This window comes from Lethenteron reissneri, chromosome 17 (assembly GCF_015708825.2).
Source record: "Lethenteron reissneri isolate LAM-NWPU_2019-01 chromosome 17, ASM1570882v1, whole genome shotgun sequence".
Taxonomy (NCBI): Eukaryota; Metazoa; Chordata; class Hyperoartia; order Petromyzontiformes; family Petromyzontidae; genus Lethenteron; species Lethenteron reissneri.
Genome location: NC_083795.1, coordinates 15,187,135 through 15,201,675, shown reverse-complemented (window position 1 = coordinate 15,201,675; position 14,541 = coordinate 15,187,135). Strand labels below are relative to the sequence as shown.

The following is a 14,541-nucleotide window of genomic DNA, read 5'->3' as shown; positions in this document are numbered from 1 at the left end:
GTCTGTGTGTATGCATGAGTATGTGTGTCTGTGTGTATGCATGAGTATGTGTGTCTGTGTGTCTGTGTGTATGCACGAGTATGTGTGTCTGTGTGTATGCATGAGTATGTGTGTCTGTGTGTATTTATGAGTATGTGTCTGTGTGTATGCATGAGTATGTATCTCTGTGTATGCATGAGTATGTGTGTCTGTGTGTATGCATGAGTATGTGTGTCTGTGTGTATTTATGAGTATGTGTGTCTGTGTGTATGCACGAGTATGTGTGTCTGTGTGTCTGTGTGTATGCACGAGTATGTGTGTCTGTGTGTATGTGGGGAGCAGTAGCGGAGCGGGTAGCGCGATGCGCTTCGAACCTGGCGACCCGAGTTTGATTCCTACTCACGGCCAAAACCAGCGACGATGATCTGAACCGGTCCTGTGCTTCTCGAGGTTGACTCACTCTCAAATGAGTACATGTTGCGATGTGTACACATCGCCACTGGGGAGACAAAGGCGGCCGAGAGTGGTGCTGACCACCCAACCCCCTCGTGTGCCGTGCCGGTCTTCATAGGTGCTCGCAAACAGCACTGCCCCTAATAGTTTGCTAAAGACTACACGGGTGATCTTTGTGTGTGTGTGGGGAGCGGTAGTCGTGGCTGGCGCGCTGCACCACGAAAACGGTTTCGCGAGTTCTATTCCCTCTCACTGCCAACAACATCTGAACCAGGCATGGGTTTCTCCTAGGTCGACTCAGCCTTAAAATAAGTACATGGTGCGGGGGGTAATCGTCAGAACTGGGAAGACAAATGTGTCCGTGTGTTGTTCTTGGCTACACCGCACACGAATAGCCCTTGCCCTGCGCCCAAGTTACAGGCTACGCGGCTGATCTGAGTCAGTATGTAAGTATATGTGTACACGCTACGAGCGTCAGACGATGGGCGACAGCGAGGTACGTGGAACGTATCCCACATTCACTGCCGCGAAATACGAAGGGGACCCAGGACCCCCGAGTGAAGGGGTCTAAACGAGGGGTCTCCGGTAGCTTCGTCCTCTGTGCGTGCGCTGCTCTGATTACCAAAATCGAATCTGATCGATCTGATCAATTTATTTGGCCGAAACGCCGATGCAAGATCGCAGTCGCTGCTTGCAGTTTTTTTTACAAACAGTATATCCATACAGTATATATACAGTATAAAGATACAGTATATACAAGCGCCGCAACAGCATCATCATCACCAATATCGTCATTCTTCTCATCACCACCACCATCATTGTAATCATTAAAATCATCATAATGATCACTATCAGCACTATCATCATCACCACCATCATCTTCATTAACATCACCATCATTATCGCCATCACGACCATCAGCACCATCATCATCAATATCACCACAACCACCAACATCACCATTATCACCATCAACATCACCATTACAACCATTATCACCATCAACATCACCATTACAACCATTATCATCACCACTATCACCTGCACATATTTCACCCCAGGTCTTCATGCAATAGATACTCGAGGTCTACCTGTGTCTAGTCTACCTGGGTCTACCTGTGTCTACCTGTGTCTACCTGGGTCTACCTGAGTCTACCTGGGTCTACCTGGGTCTACCTGGGTCTACGAGAAACACCATCTCGTTGCAGCGGCCCTCCAGCACCAACCAGCAGCCTTCAGCACTCGCCAGGACTCGAAGCTGTGCGGATGGCGCTGGGGGCGGTGAAGGCGGAACCGGTTCGCAGCCCCCCTCTTCGTTCTTCGCCGAGGGGAAACAGCGCCTCGGCTGTTTGTGCGCAATTAGGTGACGAAGTTAATTGATTGTTTCCGCTCGCCCTGGGGCGCTGCTCTCACCCCACCAACCCCCACCCCCTCCCCCACGGAGGTAATCGGCACCCGAGTCCGCCACGCGTCAAATACAAACGAGGGACGAGCGCAAGGAGTTAAAAATTTAATGTGGGGTGATTATCTTACAGCGTGCATCGCGACGCGTTTATTTATACTCACGCATTCACTCACTCACGCACTCACTCACGGACTCACTCACACACTTACACACTCACACAGTCACTCACGCACTCACAGACTCACACACTTGCACACTCACTCACGCACTCACTCACACAGTCACTCACGCACTCACAGACTCACTCACACACTTACACACTCACTCACGCACTCACTCACACAGTTACTCACGCACTCACAGACTCACTCACACACTTACACATTCACTCCCGCACTCACGCACTCACTCACACAGTTACTCACGCACTCACAGACTCACTCACACACTCACTCACGCACTCACTCATATACTCACACAGTCCCTCACGCACTCACTCACGCACTCACTCACGCACTCACTTACACAGTCACTCACTCACGCACTCACTCACGCACGCACTTACGCACTGACTCGCTTACACACTGACTCTCTCAAGCACTGACTCACTCATGTACTCGCTCACGTACTCGCTCGCTCACGGATCTGTACACGGAGAGCAGAGAATCGCACACGGACAGCAGCAACAGCAGAGAGGGCGCCTCGCTCCGGACTCAAACTCGGTGAGATTCAACTCGCGGGCGACGGAGACGAAGCTGTTCCTCCTCCTCAACATCACGGCGGCGGCGCGGTCATGCACGCGAGTGTGATATGTACAGAGTGTGTACTCGTGGGTACACGTGTGTGTGTACATGGCGTGAACTCTGTGCGTGCGTGTGTGCACATGCAGACGGCAAGTTGCACGTGTTTACGCACAGAGCAAGTACACTTGTGTGCACGTGTGTAGAGTACATGTGCACCTGGGTGTGTAGACAATGTACAAGTGTGTGGACACGGCGCGTGCACACGGGTGTGGGTACGCGACGGGTACGCGCGGGGTACGCGGAGCGTGCGCACGTGTGTGCGTGAGTTCACAGAAGCCACGTGCGTCCCTCTTCATCGCTCGATCGAGAAGAAGCGCGGACTCCTCCAACTCCTGAGCGCCGATTGAACCTCCTCCGCCCATTCCCTCGATGTCTGCGGCGGCGCCCGCGTGCGGCCGAGGCTCCGCGCGACTCCCGCGGTTCTTCCTCCTCCTCCACCTCCTTCTCCACCTCATCCTCCTCCTCTTCTTCTTCCCTGAGTCTGCGCGGCTCCACCGCCCGCGCCGCGTTCAAGTAATCGTAGAGGGGGCCTCGCGTCCAAGGGGGCCGGGGGGGGGACAGGGAGGGGGGAGGGAGGTAAGGGGGTCAAGGTGGGAGGTCAGAGGAGCCACCCGGGTCCGGAACCCCGATATGGGGGACGTGGAGAATGGAGGAGTGCAGCGATGAGGGAGTCTCCTTAGGGGGGGGTCTCCTTGGGGTGTACGGAAGGCGTGGGGGGGTCCCTCACATGTGCGGGTAGAAGGAGTGCGCCCCGCCGTACGCGGGCGAGTTGAGGAGGAACGGCGGCAGCACCGAGTGCGAGGGCATGAAGGGCAGCTGCGCGGCGGCGCACACGAGGCCCGCGGGGCCCGAGTAGTGCGGCGGCCCCATGGAGAGGTGGTGCGGCATCGGCGGGGAGATCGACCCCGAGCCGAGCCCCCCTCCCGCGGGGCAGCTCGTGTCGGCTCCGGGGTTCTGCTTCTTCCACTTGGTTCGCCGGTTCTGGAACCAGATCTTCACCTGCGTCTCCGTGAGGCTGAGCGACAGCGCCAGGTTGAGGCGCTCGCACACGAGAGGTATCGCGTCGACTTGAACTTGTTCTCCAGCGCCACCAGCTGCTCGTAGGTGAACGCCGTGCGCGCCCTCCGCGGCTTCCCCGACTTGGCTTCGGACGAGCACCGTTTGCGCTTCTGCTTCTGCGAGCCGCCCCCGGTGCCGTCCCCACTCCCCTTGCTTCCACCACCACCGCCGCCGCCTCCTCCATCCTCGGAGCCATCGCCGCCGCCGCCTCGCTCCTCCCCGTCCGCCCCGGCGCCGTCTCTGCCGCCCGCTTTGTCCCGCGCCGCCGCCACCGCCGCCGCCTCGGCGCCGCGATCCTCCTCGGGAGCGCAGTCCCGGCCGGGCCCCGCGCAGAGCCCGCGTCCCTCGGGCTCCGAGTCGTCGTGGAGCTGAAACCCTGAGAAGCGGGGGGCACGGGGGTCCAACGGAGGAGCGGGGGGGGGGCAAAGAAGGGCAGCGACTCTCGTGAGCGCGGAGCGGCTTCACTTCGTGACGACAAGAAGCTGCGCGAGTTGAGTGGCCCCGGGTCGAGGTGCGAGTCGCACCACGGGGCTGCGGGTGAACACCGCAGGGCGCTCTCTCTGCAGTGCGCGTGTGTGTGTGTGTGTAGACGTGGGGTGGCGTGTGTGTGTGTAGACGTGGGGTGGCGTGTATGTGTGTAGACGTGTGGTGGCGTGTGTGTGTAGACGTGGGGTGGCGTGTGTGTGTAGACGTGGGGTGGCGTGTGTGTGTGTAGACGTGGGGTGGCGTGTGTGTGTGTATACGTGGGGTGGCGTGTGTGTGTGTAGACGTGGGGTCGTGCTGGTGGTGTGTGTGTGTAGAGATGGGGTCGTGCTGGTGGCGATGTGTGTGTAGAGATGGGGTCGTGCTGGTGGTGTGTGTGTGTAGACGTGGGGTGGCGTGTGTGTGTGTAGACGTGGGGTCGTGCTGGTGGTGTGTGTGTAGAGATGGGGTGGCGTGTGTGTGTGTAGACGTGGGGTCGTGCTGGTGGTGTGTGTGTGTAGACGTGGGGCCGTGCTGGTGGTGTGTGTGTGTGTAGACATGGGGTCGTGCTGGTGGCGATGTGTGTGTGTGTAGACGTGGGGTCGTGCTGGTGGTGTGTGTGTAGACGTGGGGCCGTGCTGGTGGTGTGTGTGTGTCAGTTTTGGCGCGAGGCGTTGGACATCGGAGAATCGATGCCATAGCCCGTGTCCGTGTGTCACTCTGCGTGTCAGTCCGTGTGCCACCCTGCGAGTCAGTCCGTGTGTTACCCTGCAAGTCAGTCCGTGTGTCACTCTGCGTGTCAGTCCGTGTGCCACCCTGCGAGTCAGTCCGTGTGTCACCCTGCGTGTCAGTCCGTGTGTCACCCTGCGTGTCAGTCCGTGTGTCACCCTGCGTGTTAGTTAATGTGTCACTCTGCGTGTCAGTCCGTGTGCCACCCTGCGTGTCAGTCCGTGTGTCACCCTGCGTGTCAGTCCGCGTGCCACCCTGCGTGTCAGTCCGTGTGTCACCCTGCCTGTTAGTTAATGTGTCACTCTGCGTGTCAGCTCGAACGTGAGCCCCTGAGGTCAACTGATATTGCTCTAAGGTCATTGATGTCGAAGGTGACGAAACTGAAAAATAAATAATGGTGCGTAATCACAATCCTTGCGTCCGTGTGCCTGTGCGCATCTCCGCGAGTGCTTGGTGTGTGTCTGTGTGTGCAGCGGTGAGCTGCGCGATACGAATCCGGCGACCAGAGTTCTCGTTCCCGTCACGGCCAAGACCAGTGACCATTATTTGAACCGGTCGTGGACCTCCCCTAAGTCGATTCAGCCTCAAATGAGTATTTGATGCGGCGTGTAAACATCGCCACTAAGGAGACAAAGGCGGCCGGGCGTGGTGCTGGCCACCTTTTCCCCTCGTGTGCCGTTCCGGCCTTCATAGGTGCTCGCTCACTGCACTTGCCCCAACAGTCTGTAAATGCTACACGGGGGATCTTTGTCTGTGTAAAGGATTCGCATCTCAACTCTGGGCCAGTCGCCCGCGGCTCTAAACCGCGACGTCTCCGCTCCGCACTTAGAGATCGCGATTCTCACCAAAGACAAAGATGCCCCGTTGCAGTCCTAACAAACTGTTGGGACAAGTGCCGGCACGGCGCACGAGGGGTGGGTGGCCAGCACCACGCGCAGCCGCCTTTATCTCCCCACTGCCGATGTTTTATACACATCGCACCAGGTACTCGTTTATGGCCCAGTCGACCTAGAGGAGGCTCTAGGGCGGACTCGTAGCGCAGTGCGATCACTACCGACAAAGATCCTCTCTGCAGTCTGCACAGACTGTTGGGGAAAGCGCCTTCCCGCTTGCGACAGACAGATTCACAGACACACGCATTTACATGCACATACATACACACTGATGTTCACATTACACGCACATGCACACACACACAGAGACATTCAACCAAACACAAGGATGCCCCGTATAGTTTATAACAGGCTGTTGGGGCAAGTGCTGTTAGCGAGCACCTATTAATGCTGAATGGCACTGTGCATTGGGGTGGTGTTGGTAACACTACGCACGGCCGCATTCGTCCCCCAGTGATGTTACGTACACACGGCAGATGCACCTACAGTCCTGCACCCAAACTCACCCAAACTCACGCCTAACATCACGGACACTCGGGTGGTGGTGGTGGCATTTTGGAGGCGAGGGTTGGTGGATCACATGAAGATGGGGGAGACTCGCTTGCCGCGGGCGTCGAGGAGGAGGCGTTCTCTGTCTCGCCACGAGTTTATGAACTCCACCTGCTCCGTCTGTACGGGATAGAGCGTTGCACCCTCGCACGCACGCGCGGGTTTTCTCCGGGCGCTGCGGTTTCCCTCCCATATATAAAAACAACCTCTCTCGTTAATTGGCCGATTACGCCTCGATATATATATGACAGCAGAGCTTGGCAAGGGAGGAATTTTGCGCCGACTCCCTCACAAGGCCAATTCACAAGCACTAACATCCAAACGCTCACGCACACTCATGAGTTCACACACAAAGACCCCCAGAATCGCCTTGAACAGACTGTTGAGGCAAGTGCAGTTAGAGAGCGGCTATGAAGGCCGACACGGCACACGAAGGGGTGGGTGGCCAGCACCACGCCCGGCCACCTTTGTCTCCCCAGGGCGATGTTTACACACCGCACCAGGTACTCATTGTTAAGGCTGAGTCGATTTAGGGGAGGTCAAGGCCCACTCGCCCTCTCACACGCACTATCGTACACACGCATTCACTCTCACACACACTCATCATTCACTCTCTCACACGCTCATCCACTCACACTCATTCACTCATGCACTCTCACTCACATAAACACTCATTCACTCTCACACACACTCACCATTCACTCTCCCACACACTCATTCACTCTCTCATACACTCATTCACTCTCTCACACACTCATTCACTCTCTCACACACTCATTCACTCTCTCACACACTCATTCACTCTCACTCACACTCATTCACTCTCACACTCATTCACTCTCTCACACACTCATGCACTTTCTCACACACTCATTCACTCTCTCACACACTCATTCACTCTCTCACACACTCATTCACTCTCTCACACACTCATTCACTCTCTCACACACTCATTCACTCTCACACTCATTCACTCTCTCACACACTCATCACTCTCTCACACACTCATTCACTCTCCTCACACACTCATTCACTCTCTCACACACTCATTCACTCTCTCACACACTCATTCACTCTCTCACACACTCATTCACTCTCTCACACACTCATTCACTCTCTCACACACTCATTCACTCTCTCACACACTCATTCACTCTCTCACACACTCATTCACTCTCTCACACACTCATTCACTCTCTCACACACGTGAGTCATTCACTCTCTCACACACGTGAGTCATTCACTCTCACACACGTGAGTCATTCACTCTCTCACACACTCATTCACTTTCTCACACACTCATTCACTCTCTCACACACTCATTCACTCTCTCACACACTCATTCACTCTCTCACACACTCATTCACTCTCTCACACACTCATTCACTCTCTCACACACTCATTCACTCTCTCACACACCTCCTTCACTCATCCACTCTTCACCACCTCATTCACTCTCTCACACACTCATTCACTCTCTCACACACTCATTCACTCTCTCACACACTCATCACTCTCTCACACACTCATTCACTCTCTCACACCCTCATTCACTCTCACACACGTGAGTCATTCACTCTCTCACACACTCATTCACTCTCTCACACACTCATTCACTCTCCACACACTCATTCACTCTCTCACACACTCATTCACTCTCTCACACACTCATTCACTCTCTCACCACTCATTCACTCTCTCACACACTCATTCACTCTCTCACACACTCATTCACTCTCTCACACACTCATTCACTCTCTCACACACTCATTCACTCTCTCACACACTCATTCACTCTCTCACACACTCATTCACTCTCTCACACACTCATGCACTTTCTCACACACTCATTCACTCTCTCACACACTCATTCACTCTCTCACACACTCATTCACTCTCTCACACACTCATTCACTCTCTCACACACTCATTCACTCTCTCACACACTCATTCACTCTCTCACACACTCATTCACTCTCACACTCATTCACTCTCTCACACACTCACGCACTTTCTCACACACTCATTCACTCTCCCTCACACACTCATTCACTCTCTCACACACTCATTCACTCTCTCACACACTCATTCACTCTCACACTCATTCACTCTCTCACACACTCATGCACTTTCTCACACACTCATTCACTCTCACTCACACACTCATTCACTCTCTCACACACTCATTCACTCTCTCACACACTCATTCACTCTCACACTCATTCACTCTCTCACACACTCATGCACTTTCTCACACACTCATTCACTCTCACTCACACACTCATTCACTCTCTCACACACTCACGCACTTTCTCACACACTCATTCACTCTCTCACACATTCATGCACTCTCTCACACACACATTCACTCTTGCATACACTCATTCACTCATGCACTCGTTCACTCACATACTAATCCACTCATTCACTCTCACTCACACTCACCATCCACTCACACTCATTCATTCACTCTCCCACACGCTCATCCACTCACACGCTCACATATCCCCTCATTCTCGCCCGCGTAATGGCACTCAAACACCCGGACACAACAAAAAAAACCTCCCCATCTGATCGTCATTTAATTGCCCCCCCCCCTCCCCAATTACAATTCCCTGTGAGGGGGGGGGCAGCGTCTCCCAGCTCGGCTGTGGTTATCGCGAGTGGGGAGAGCGTTGTGGGGGGCCGGGGGGGGGTCCATTAGCGGAGCGCGGCGCTTTTCTGCTGATGTTTGTTTAGATGGATTAACCTTCATTTCTCATTAAAGTCCCTTTTTAATTTACAGTGGCCGTGGGAGAGGCGTGATTAGGAGCGCGGGTCGAAAGGTAGCCCAGATCAATACCCCCGCTAATAACTCTAATAAGTTTTAATCGGGCAATTATCTGATTCCTGATCTTATAATTTAGACGTTGGAGGAGTGTTTGCAAGCTGCAGGAAGGAGATACGGGGAAGTCGATAATGGGATATCGATCCGAGAATCTGCGCCTGCCACTCCGAGGCGGTGTCACCGCCACGGCTCCGAAGCGCCGCCGCCGCCGCCGCTCTAAACGCACCGGGGAGGCTGTTAATTTTTCCGAGATAACCCACTTTTGTACAATTAGTCCGATTCGCTTTGAATAACGGGGAGATAAGGAGAAAATTGGATGTGTCACGGCGAGTAATGAGGCTCTCCGGGCAGTCCCCCGCTGCCGCTGCTGTTGCTGCCGCTGCCGAGGCCTCGCGGAGTGGAGAGCTCGCCCCCCCCCGAGCCGTCCCCTGCACCACGAACGAATCTGGAATTGAACCGTGGCTCAGGAACTCTTGAACTCGAGGCCACGGAGTTGCGGGCGGGCGGGCGGGACGTCTCCCCGGCGCCCGAGACTTGTGGATGTCGTCTCTCTGTCGCTCTGTCTCCGCCTTCCTCTATCTCTCTCTGAGTCTCTGTGTTTCTCTGTGAGTCTCTGTGTCTCTCTGTGAGTTTCTGTGTCTCTCTGTGAGTCTCTGTGTGAGTCTCTGTGTATGAGTCTCTGTGTAAGTTTCTGTGTATGAGTCTCTGTATGAGTCTCTGTATGAGTATCTGTGTGTCTCTCTGTGTATGAGTCTCTGTGTGTGTCTCTGTGTGAGCCTTTGTGTGTGTCTCTGTGTACGATTCTCTCTGTATGAGTCTCTATGTCTCTCTGTGTACGAGGCTCTGTGTGAGTCTCTATGTGAGCCTCTGTGCGTGAGTCTCTGTATATGAGTATCTGTGTCTCTCTGCATGTGAGTCTGTATATTAATCTCTGTGCCTCCCTGGATTAGAGTGTCTGTGTATGAGTGTATATGTATGGGTCTCTCTGTGTATGAGTATCGCTGTGCACGAGGCTTAATGTGTATGAGTCTCTCTGTGGGTTGTCCCTCTCTTTGGTTCGCTGTCTCTTCCTCTGTTTCCTCTGCATGTCTCTCTGTCTCTAGCGATGTATAGGCCCGTCTCGCGTTGCTCTCTCTGTACGTTTTTGTTTTGATGTCTGATTAATTCTTCGTCTCGCTGTCTGTGTCTATGTCTCCTCCGTCTTCCCCTGTAGCGTCTCCGTCTCTAGATCATCCGATGTTTATCGTTGACCTCTGCATCTCCCTCTGAGCCCCTGTTCATATGTCTCTCTCTCTCTGTGTCTCTTCTGCGTCGTCTCTGTCTCGGGCTCTGTGCGCGTCTCGGCGTCGTCTCTCGCTCGGCCCCGTGGAGTCGCGAGAGGGGGCCACGCGGAGCCCGCCGGGCCCAGACTGGGGCCACGCGAACGGTTCCATGGCGTGACGAGTGCGATGACGACTCTTGTCATGGGCAGATTCCTATCGTCGTCGTCGTCGATTCTTTGGAATTGGAATCGCACCTGTATAGCGAAATCACGGGCGTGATGTCCACGTTGAAGTTCGCACAAAACCCGCACTGCCTCTATGCGACGATCGACCCCACCACCTCTACCACCACCACCTCTACCACTACCAGCAGTGCCACCACCACCACCACCTCTATCACCACCTCTACCACTACCAGCAGTGCCACCACCACCACCACTACCAGCAGTGCCACCACCACCACCACCTCTATCACCACCACCACCACTACCAGCAGTGCCACCACCACCACCACCTCTATCACCACCAACACCACTACCAGCAGTGCCACCACCACCACCACCACCACCTCTATCACCACCAACACCACTACCAGCAGTACCACCACCACCACCTCTATCACCACCAACACCACTACCAGCAGTGCCACCACCACCACCACCTCTATCACCACCAACACCACTACCAGCAGTACCACCACCACCTCTACCACTACCAGCAGTGCCACCACCACCACCACCACCTCTATTACGACCTCTACCACTACCAGCAGTGCCACCACCACCACCACCACCACCTCTATCACCACCTCTACCACTACCAGCAGTGCCACCACCACCACCACCTCTATCACCACCTCTACCACTACCAGCAGTGCCACCACCACCACCACCACCACCTCTAGCACCACTACCACCACTACCAGCAGTGCCACCACCACCTCTAGCACCACTACCTGCAGTGCCACTACCACCACCACTGTCTGCAGTGCCACCACCACCAACACCACCTCTACCACCACCACCAACACCACCACCACCACCACCTCTACCACCACCTGCAGTGCCACCACCACCACCAACACCACCTCTACCACCACCACCAACACCACCTCTACCACCACCTGCAGTGCCACCACCACGACCGTTACCACCAACACCACGTCCCCTGTCACGAGTACCACCACTCAGCGGAGTCGTCACTGCCACACACAAATACCACCACTCGCTACGTCCATCGCCACCAAACTTAAAGCGAAACGATGTTTTACTCATGTTACTCCTCATGTCACTCCTCATGTCACTCCTCATGTTACCAGGTAAGGCACACGGAGCTGTGTAGCTCTTTTTCGGAAGCGACCTCGTCACAAGTGACAGCTCAACGAAGTGGGTTACAACATGAACCACGCTCACCACCGTACACATCGGCGCCATCACCTCCACCACGAACACCATCACTCGGTCCACTCTTGTTCCATCCCCGCTGCAGTGAATGACACCTTTACCACCACCACCACCACCAACACCACATCTTATGTCACCAACCACGTTCACGACTGTTCACACCGTCACCACCTCTACCACTTACGCCATGTAAACAATCTCCAAATTCCCTATTTCCACAGCCCCCACGACAACGAACATCAGCACCACCAATGTCACCACCACCAGCACCACTATCGGAATGTCACCGCCACCACCGTCACCACCGCCACCACCGCCACCACCACCGTCATCGCCGCCACCGCCACCGCTGGTACCTGTCTCTGCGGGCCCCGACCTCTCGCGGAGCGGCGGAGTCCCCGAATCGGCGCCGTCCGCGTCTCGCTCCGCGCCGCGCGGGCTCCGCGCCTCGGGCTCTCCGTGCAGCAGGGGCTCCAGCAGGGACGCCTGCTGCTGCTGCTGCTGCATCTGCTGCTGCAGGGCGCGGACGCGGCCCGTGAATTTGTTGGGGTCCAGGATGTCGAGCACGGAGAAGGAGGTGGTGCGGTGCGCGTTCGCGGCGAGTGGCGCGTCCGGCCGGGCCGCGGCCGGCGGCGGGGAGCGCCCCGGGCTGCCCCCGCTGCAGGCCGTGGGCTCGGGCTCGGCGGGCAGCAGGGGGGGCAGCAGGGGGGGCAGCCCGTCGCCGCGGGCCCCGGCCTGGAGCAGCGGCAACACCTGCAGCGGCGGCGGCGGCTTCCCCGGCACCGCGGCGGGCAGCGTGGCCTCGCAGGCGAGCGGCAGCGCGTCCTCGCGGTGCGAGCTCATTCCGCCGCGCCGCACCGAGACTGCTGCTCCTCCTCCTCCTCGTCCGCCGCCGCCGCCTGTCCCGACAATTCCTCCACCTCCTCCTCCCCCTCCTCGTGCTCCTGCTCCGCCCTCCTCTTCCTTCTCCCGCTCTTCGTCTCCACCTCCTCTGGCTGCTGCTGCTGCTCTCCCACCTCCTCCTCTCACGGTTCTTCTCCCGTTACTCCTTCGCGTTCCGCCTCTCCCTCCTGTTCCTTCTGCGCCGCGAGCTGCTCTTCCTTGGGCCCGGAGACCCCCCTCGCGACGTCGCGTGCTCCACCGAACGACCACCCCCCCCCCCCCAAATATTTCTATTTATTTTTTAACTTCTAAATAAATAAATAAAGTCGCACGACGAAGTTGTTCCGTGCCGGGGCCACGAGGCGCCTCGTCCGAGTCCCCCGGTGACGATTCTGAACTTTGCCGTTCGAAAAGGAGGCGGGCGGCAGCGTCCGAGCGGCGCTCACCACCACGGGGGATCGCTCCGCTCAGCTGACCCGGGGCGCCTCCTGTCCCCTCCTCCTCCTCCTCCCGTTCGTCGCCGCGTCTCCCCGCGGGGCCCGCGCGCCGATTATTTATGAATTCGCGACTGGTCCCGCGTCTCGGTAATTGGCCCGGAGCCGCCCATCCCTGCGCGGCGCTGAGCGCTCCGCGGGGGACTCCGCCGAGGAGGCGGTCGGTGGCTGCGCGCCGCCGCTCGTGTCCGCGGGGAGGCGGCGGGCGCCGCTCGATCCACCTGGCCCGCGCCGTTATTTATTTATTATTGACTCGCTTCCTTGCTGGAGAGGCGAGCGAGAGAGGGAGGCGAGGAAGAATCGCCAGAGAGAGAGAGGAAGAGAGGGAGAGAGAGAGAGCGCGCTAGAGAGGGGGAGGGAGCGAGCGAGCGAGCGGTTCGGCTCGCCAAGGTGACGACTGATGTGCTGCTGCTGCTGCTGCTTCTCCCCGTGTCGCTCCTTCTCGTCCCGGCGCCGCGCGACTCCCCGCGCGGCGCGCAGCGGCCCGGGTATCAGCAGCAACTTTAGCCGCGCGCGCGTGTCCGTGTGTGTCCGTGTGTGTCCGTGTGCGTGTTTGCGTGTGTCCGTGTGTGTCCGTGTGCGTGTTTGCGTGTCTTCGTGTGCGCGCGCGTGTGATTGTATATGCGCGTGTGTGTGTTTGTGCGTCTGTGTGTGTGTTCAAGCATGTGCGTGTGCGTGTTCAAGCATGTGCGTGTGTGCTCGTCCATGTGCGTGTGTGTAGATGGATGGGGGTGTGGATGTATTCGTGTGCGCGTGCGTGTATGAATCGGCGTCTGGATGGGTGTCTGAACGGGTGTGTGTGTGATTGAATGGTTGTTTATGTATGCGCGTACGTGTTTGTGTGAATGCGTGCGCGTGCGCGTGTTGATGGGGAGCGGTGGCGCGGTTGTTCGCTCCCTGCGCTACGAACCCGGCGACCTTGGTTGGATTCCGGGTCACCCCCAATAACAGTGACGACATTATCCGCCGGTTCGGGCCTCCCCTAAGCCAAGTACCGGGTGCGTTTTATAAAACGTGATCACTGGGGAGACAAAGGCGGCCGGGGGTAGTGTTGGCCACCCACCCCCTCGTGTGCCGTGTCGGCCTTCAGAGGGTGCCCCAACAGTCTGCTAAAGGCTATACGGGGGATCTTTGTCTATGGATGGGTGTTCACTTATGCGTTCGTGTGAATGGGTGTGTGTGTGTGTTCGTGTGTTTGCGTAAGCGTACATATACACACATCGCACACCCAATATATGAACAACTCACAACACACACCTTACATATACACATATATTTACAAGTTACGCAACACACTTTTACACCACATGATTTGCATAAATACCCACGTGTGTATATGTA

The 14,541-nt window shown here is 56.5% G+C and overlaps 1 protein-coding gene across 1 annotated transcript; it reads right to left on the bottom strand.

Annotated features, from left to right (window-relative positions):
* Nucleotides 1-2,002: 2,002 nt before the first annotated feature.
* LOC133343229 (NK1 transcription factor-related protein 1-like) lies at nucleotides 2,003-13,372 on the bottom strand. Its single transcript, XM_061552666.1, is given in 3 exon segments — nucleotides 2,003-3,692; nucleotides 3,695-4,075; nucleotides 12,181-13,372. Coding segments are annotated over 3 exon segments (1,197 nt in total). The 5' UTR covers nucleotides 12,668-13,372; the 3' UTR covers nucleotides 2,003-3,363.
* Between the last annotated feature and the right edge of the window lie 1,169 nt (nucleotides 13,373-14,541).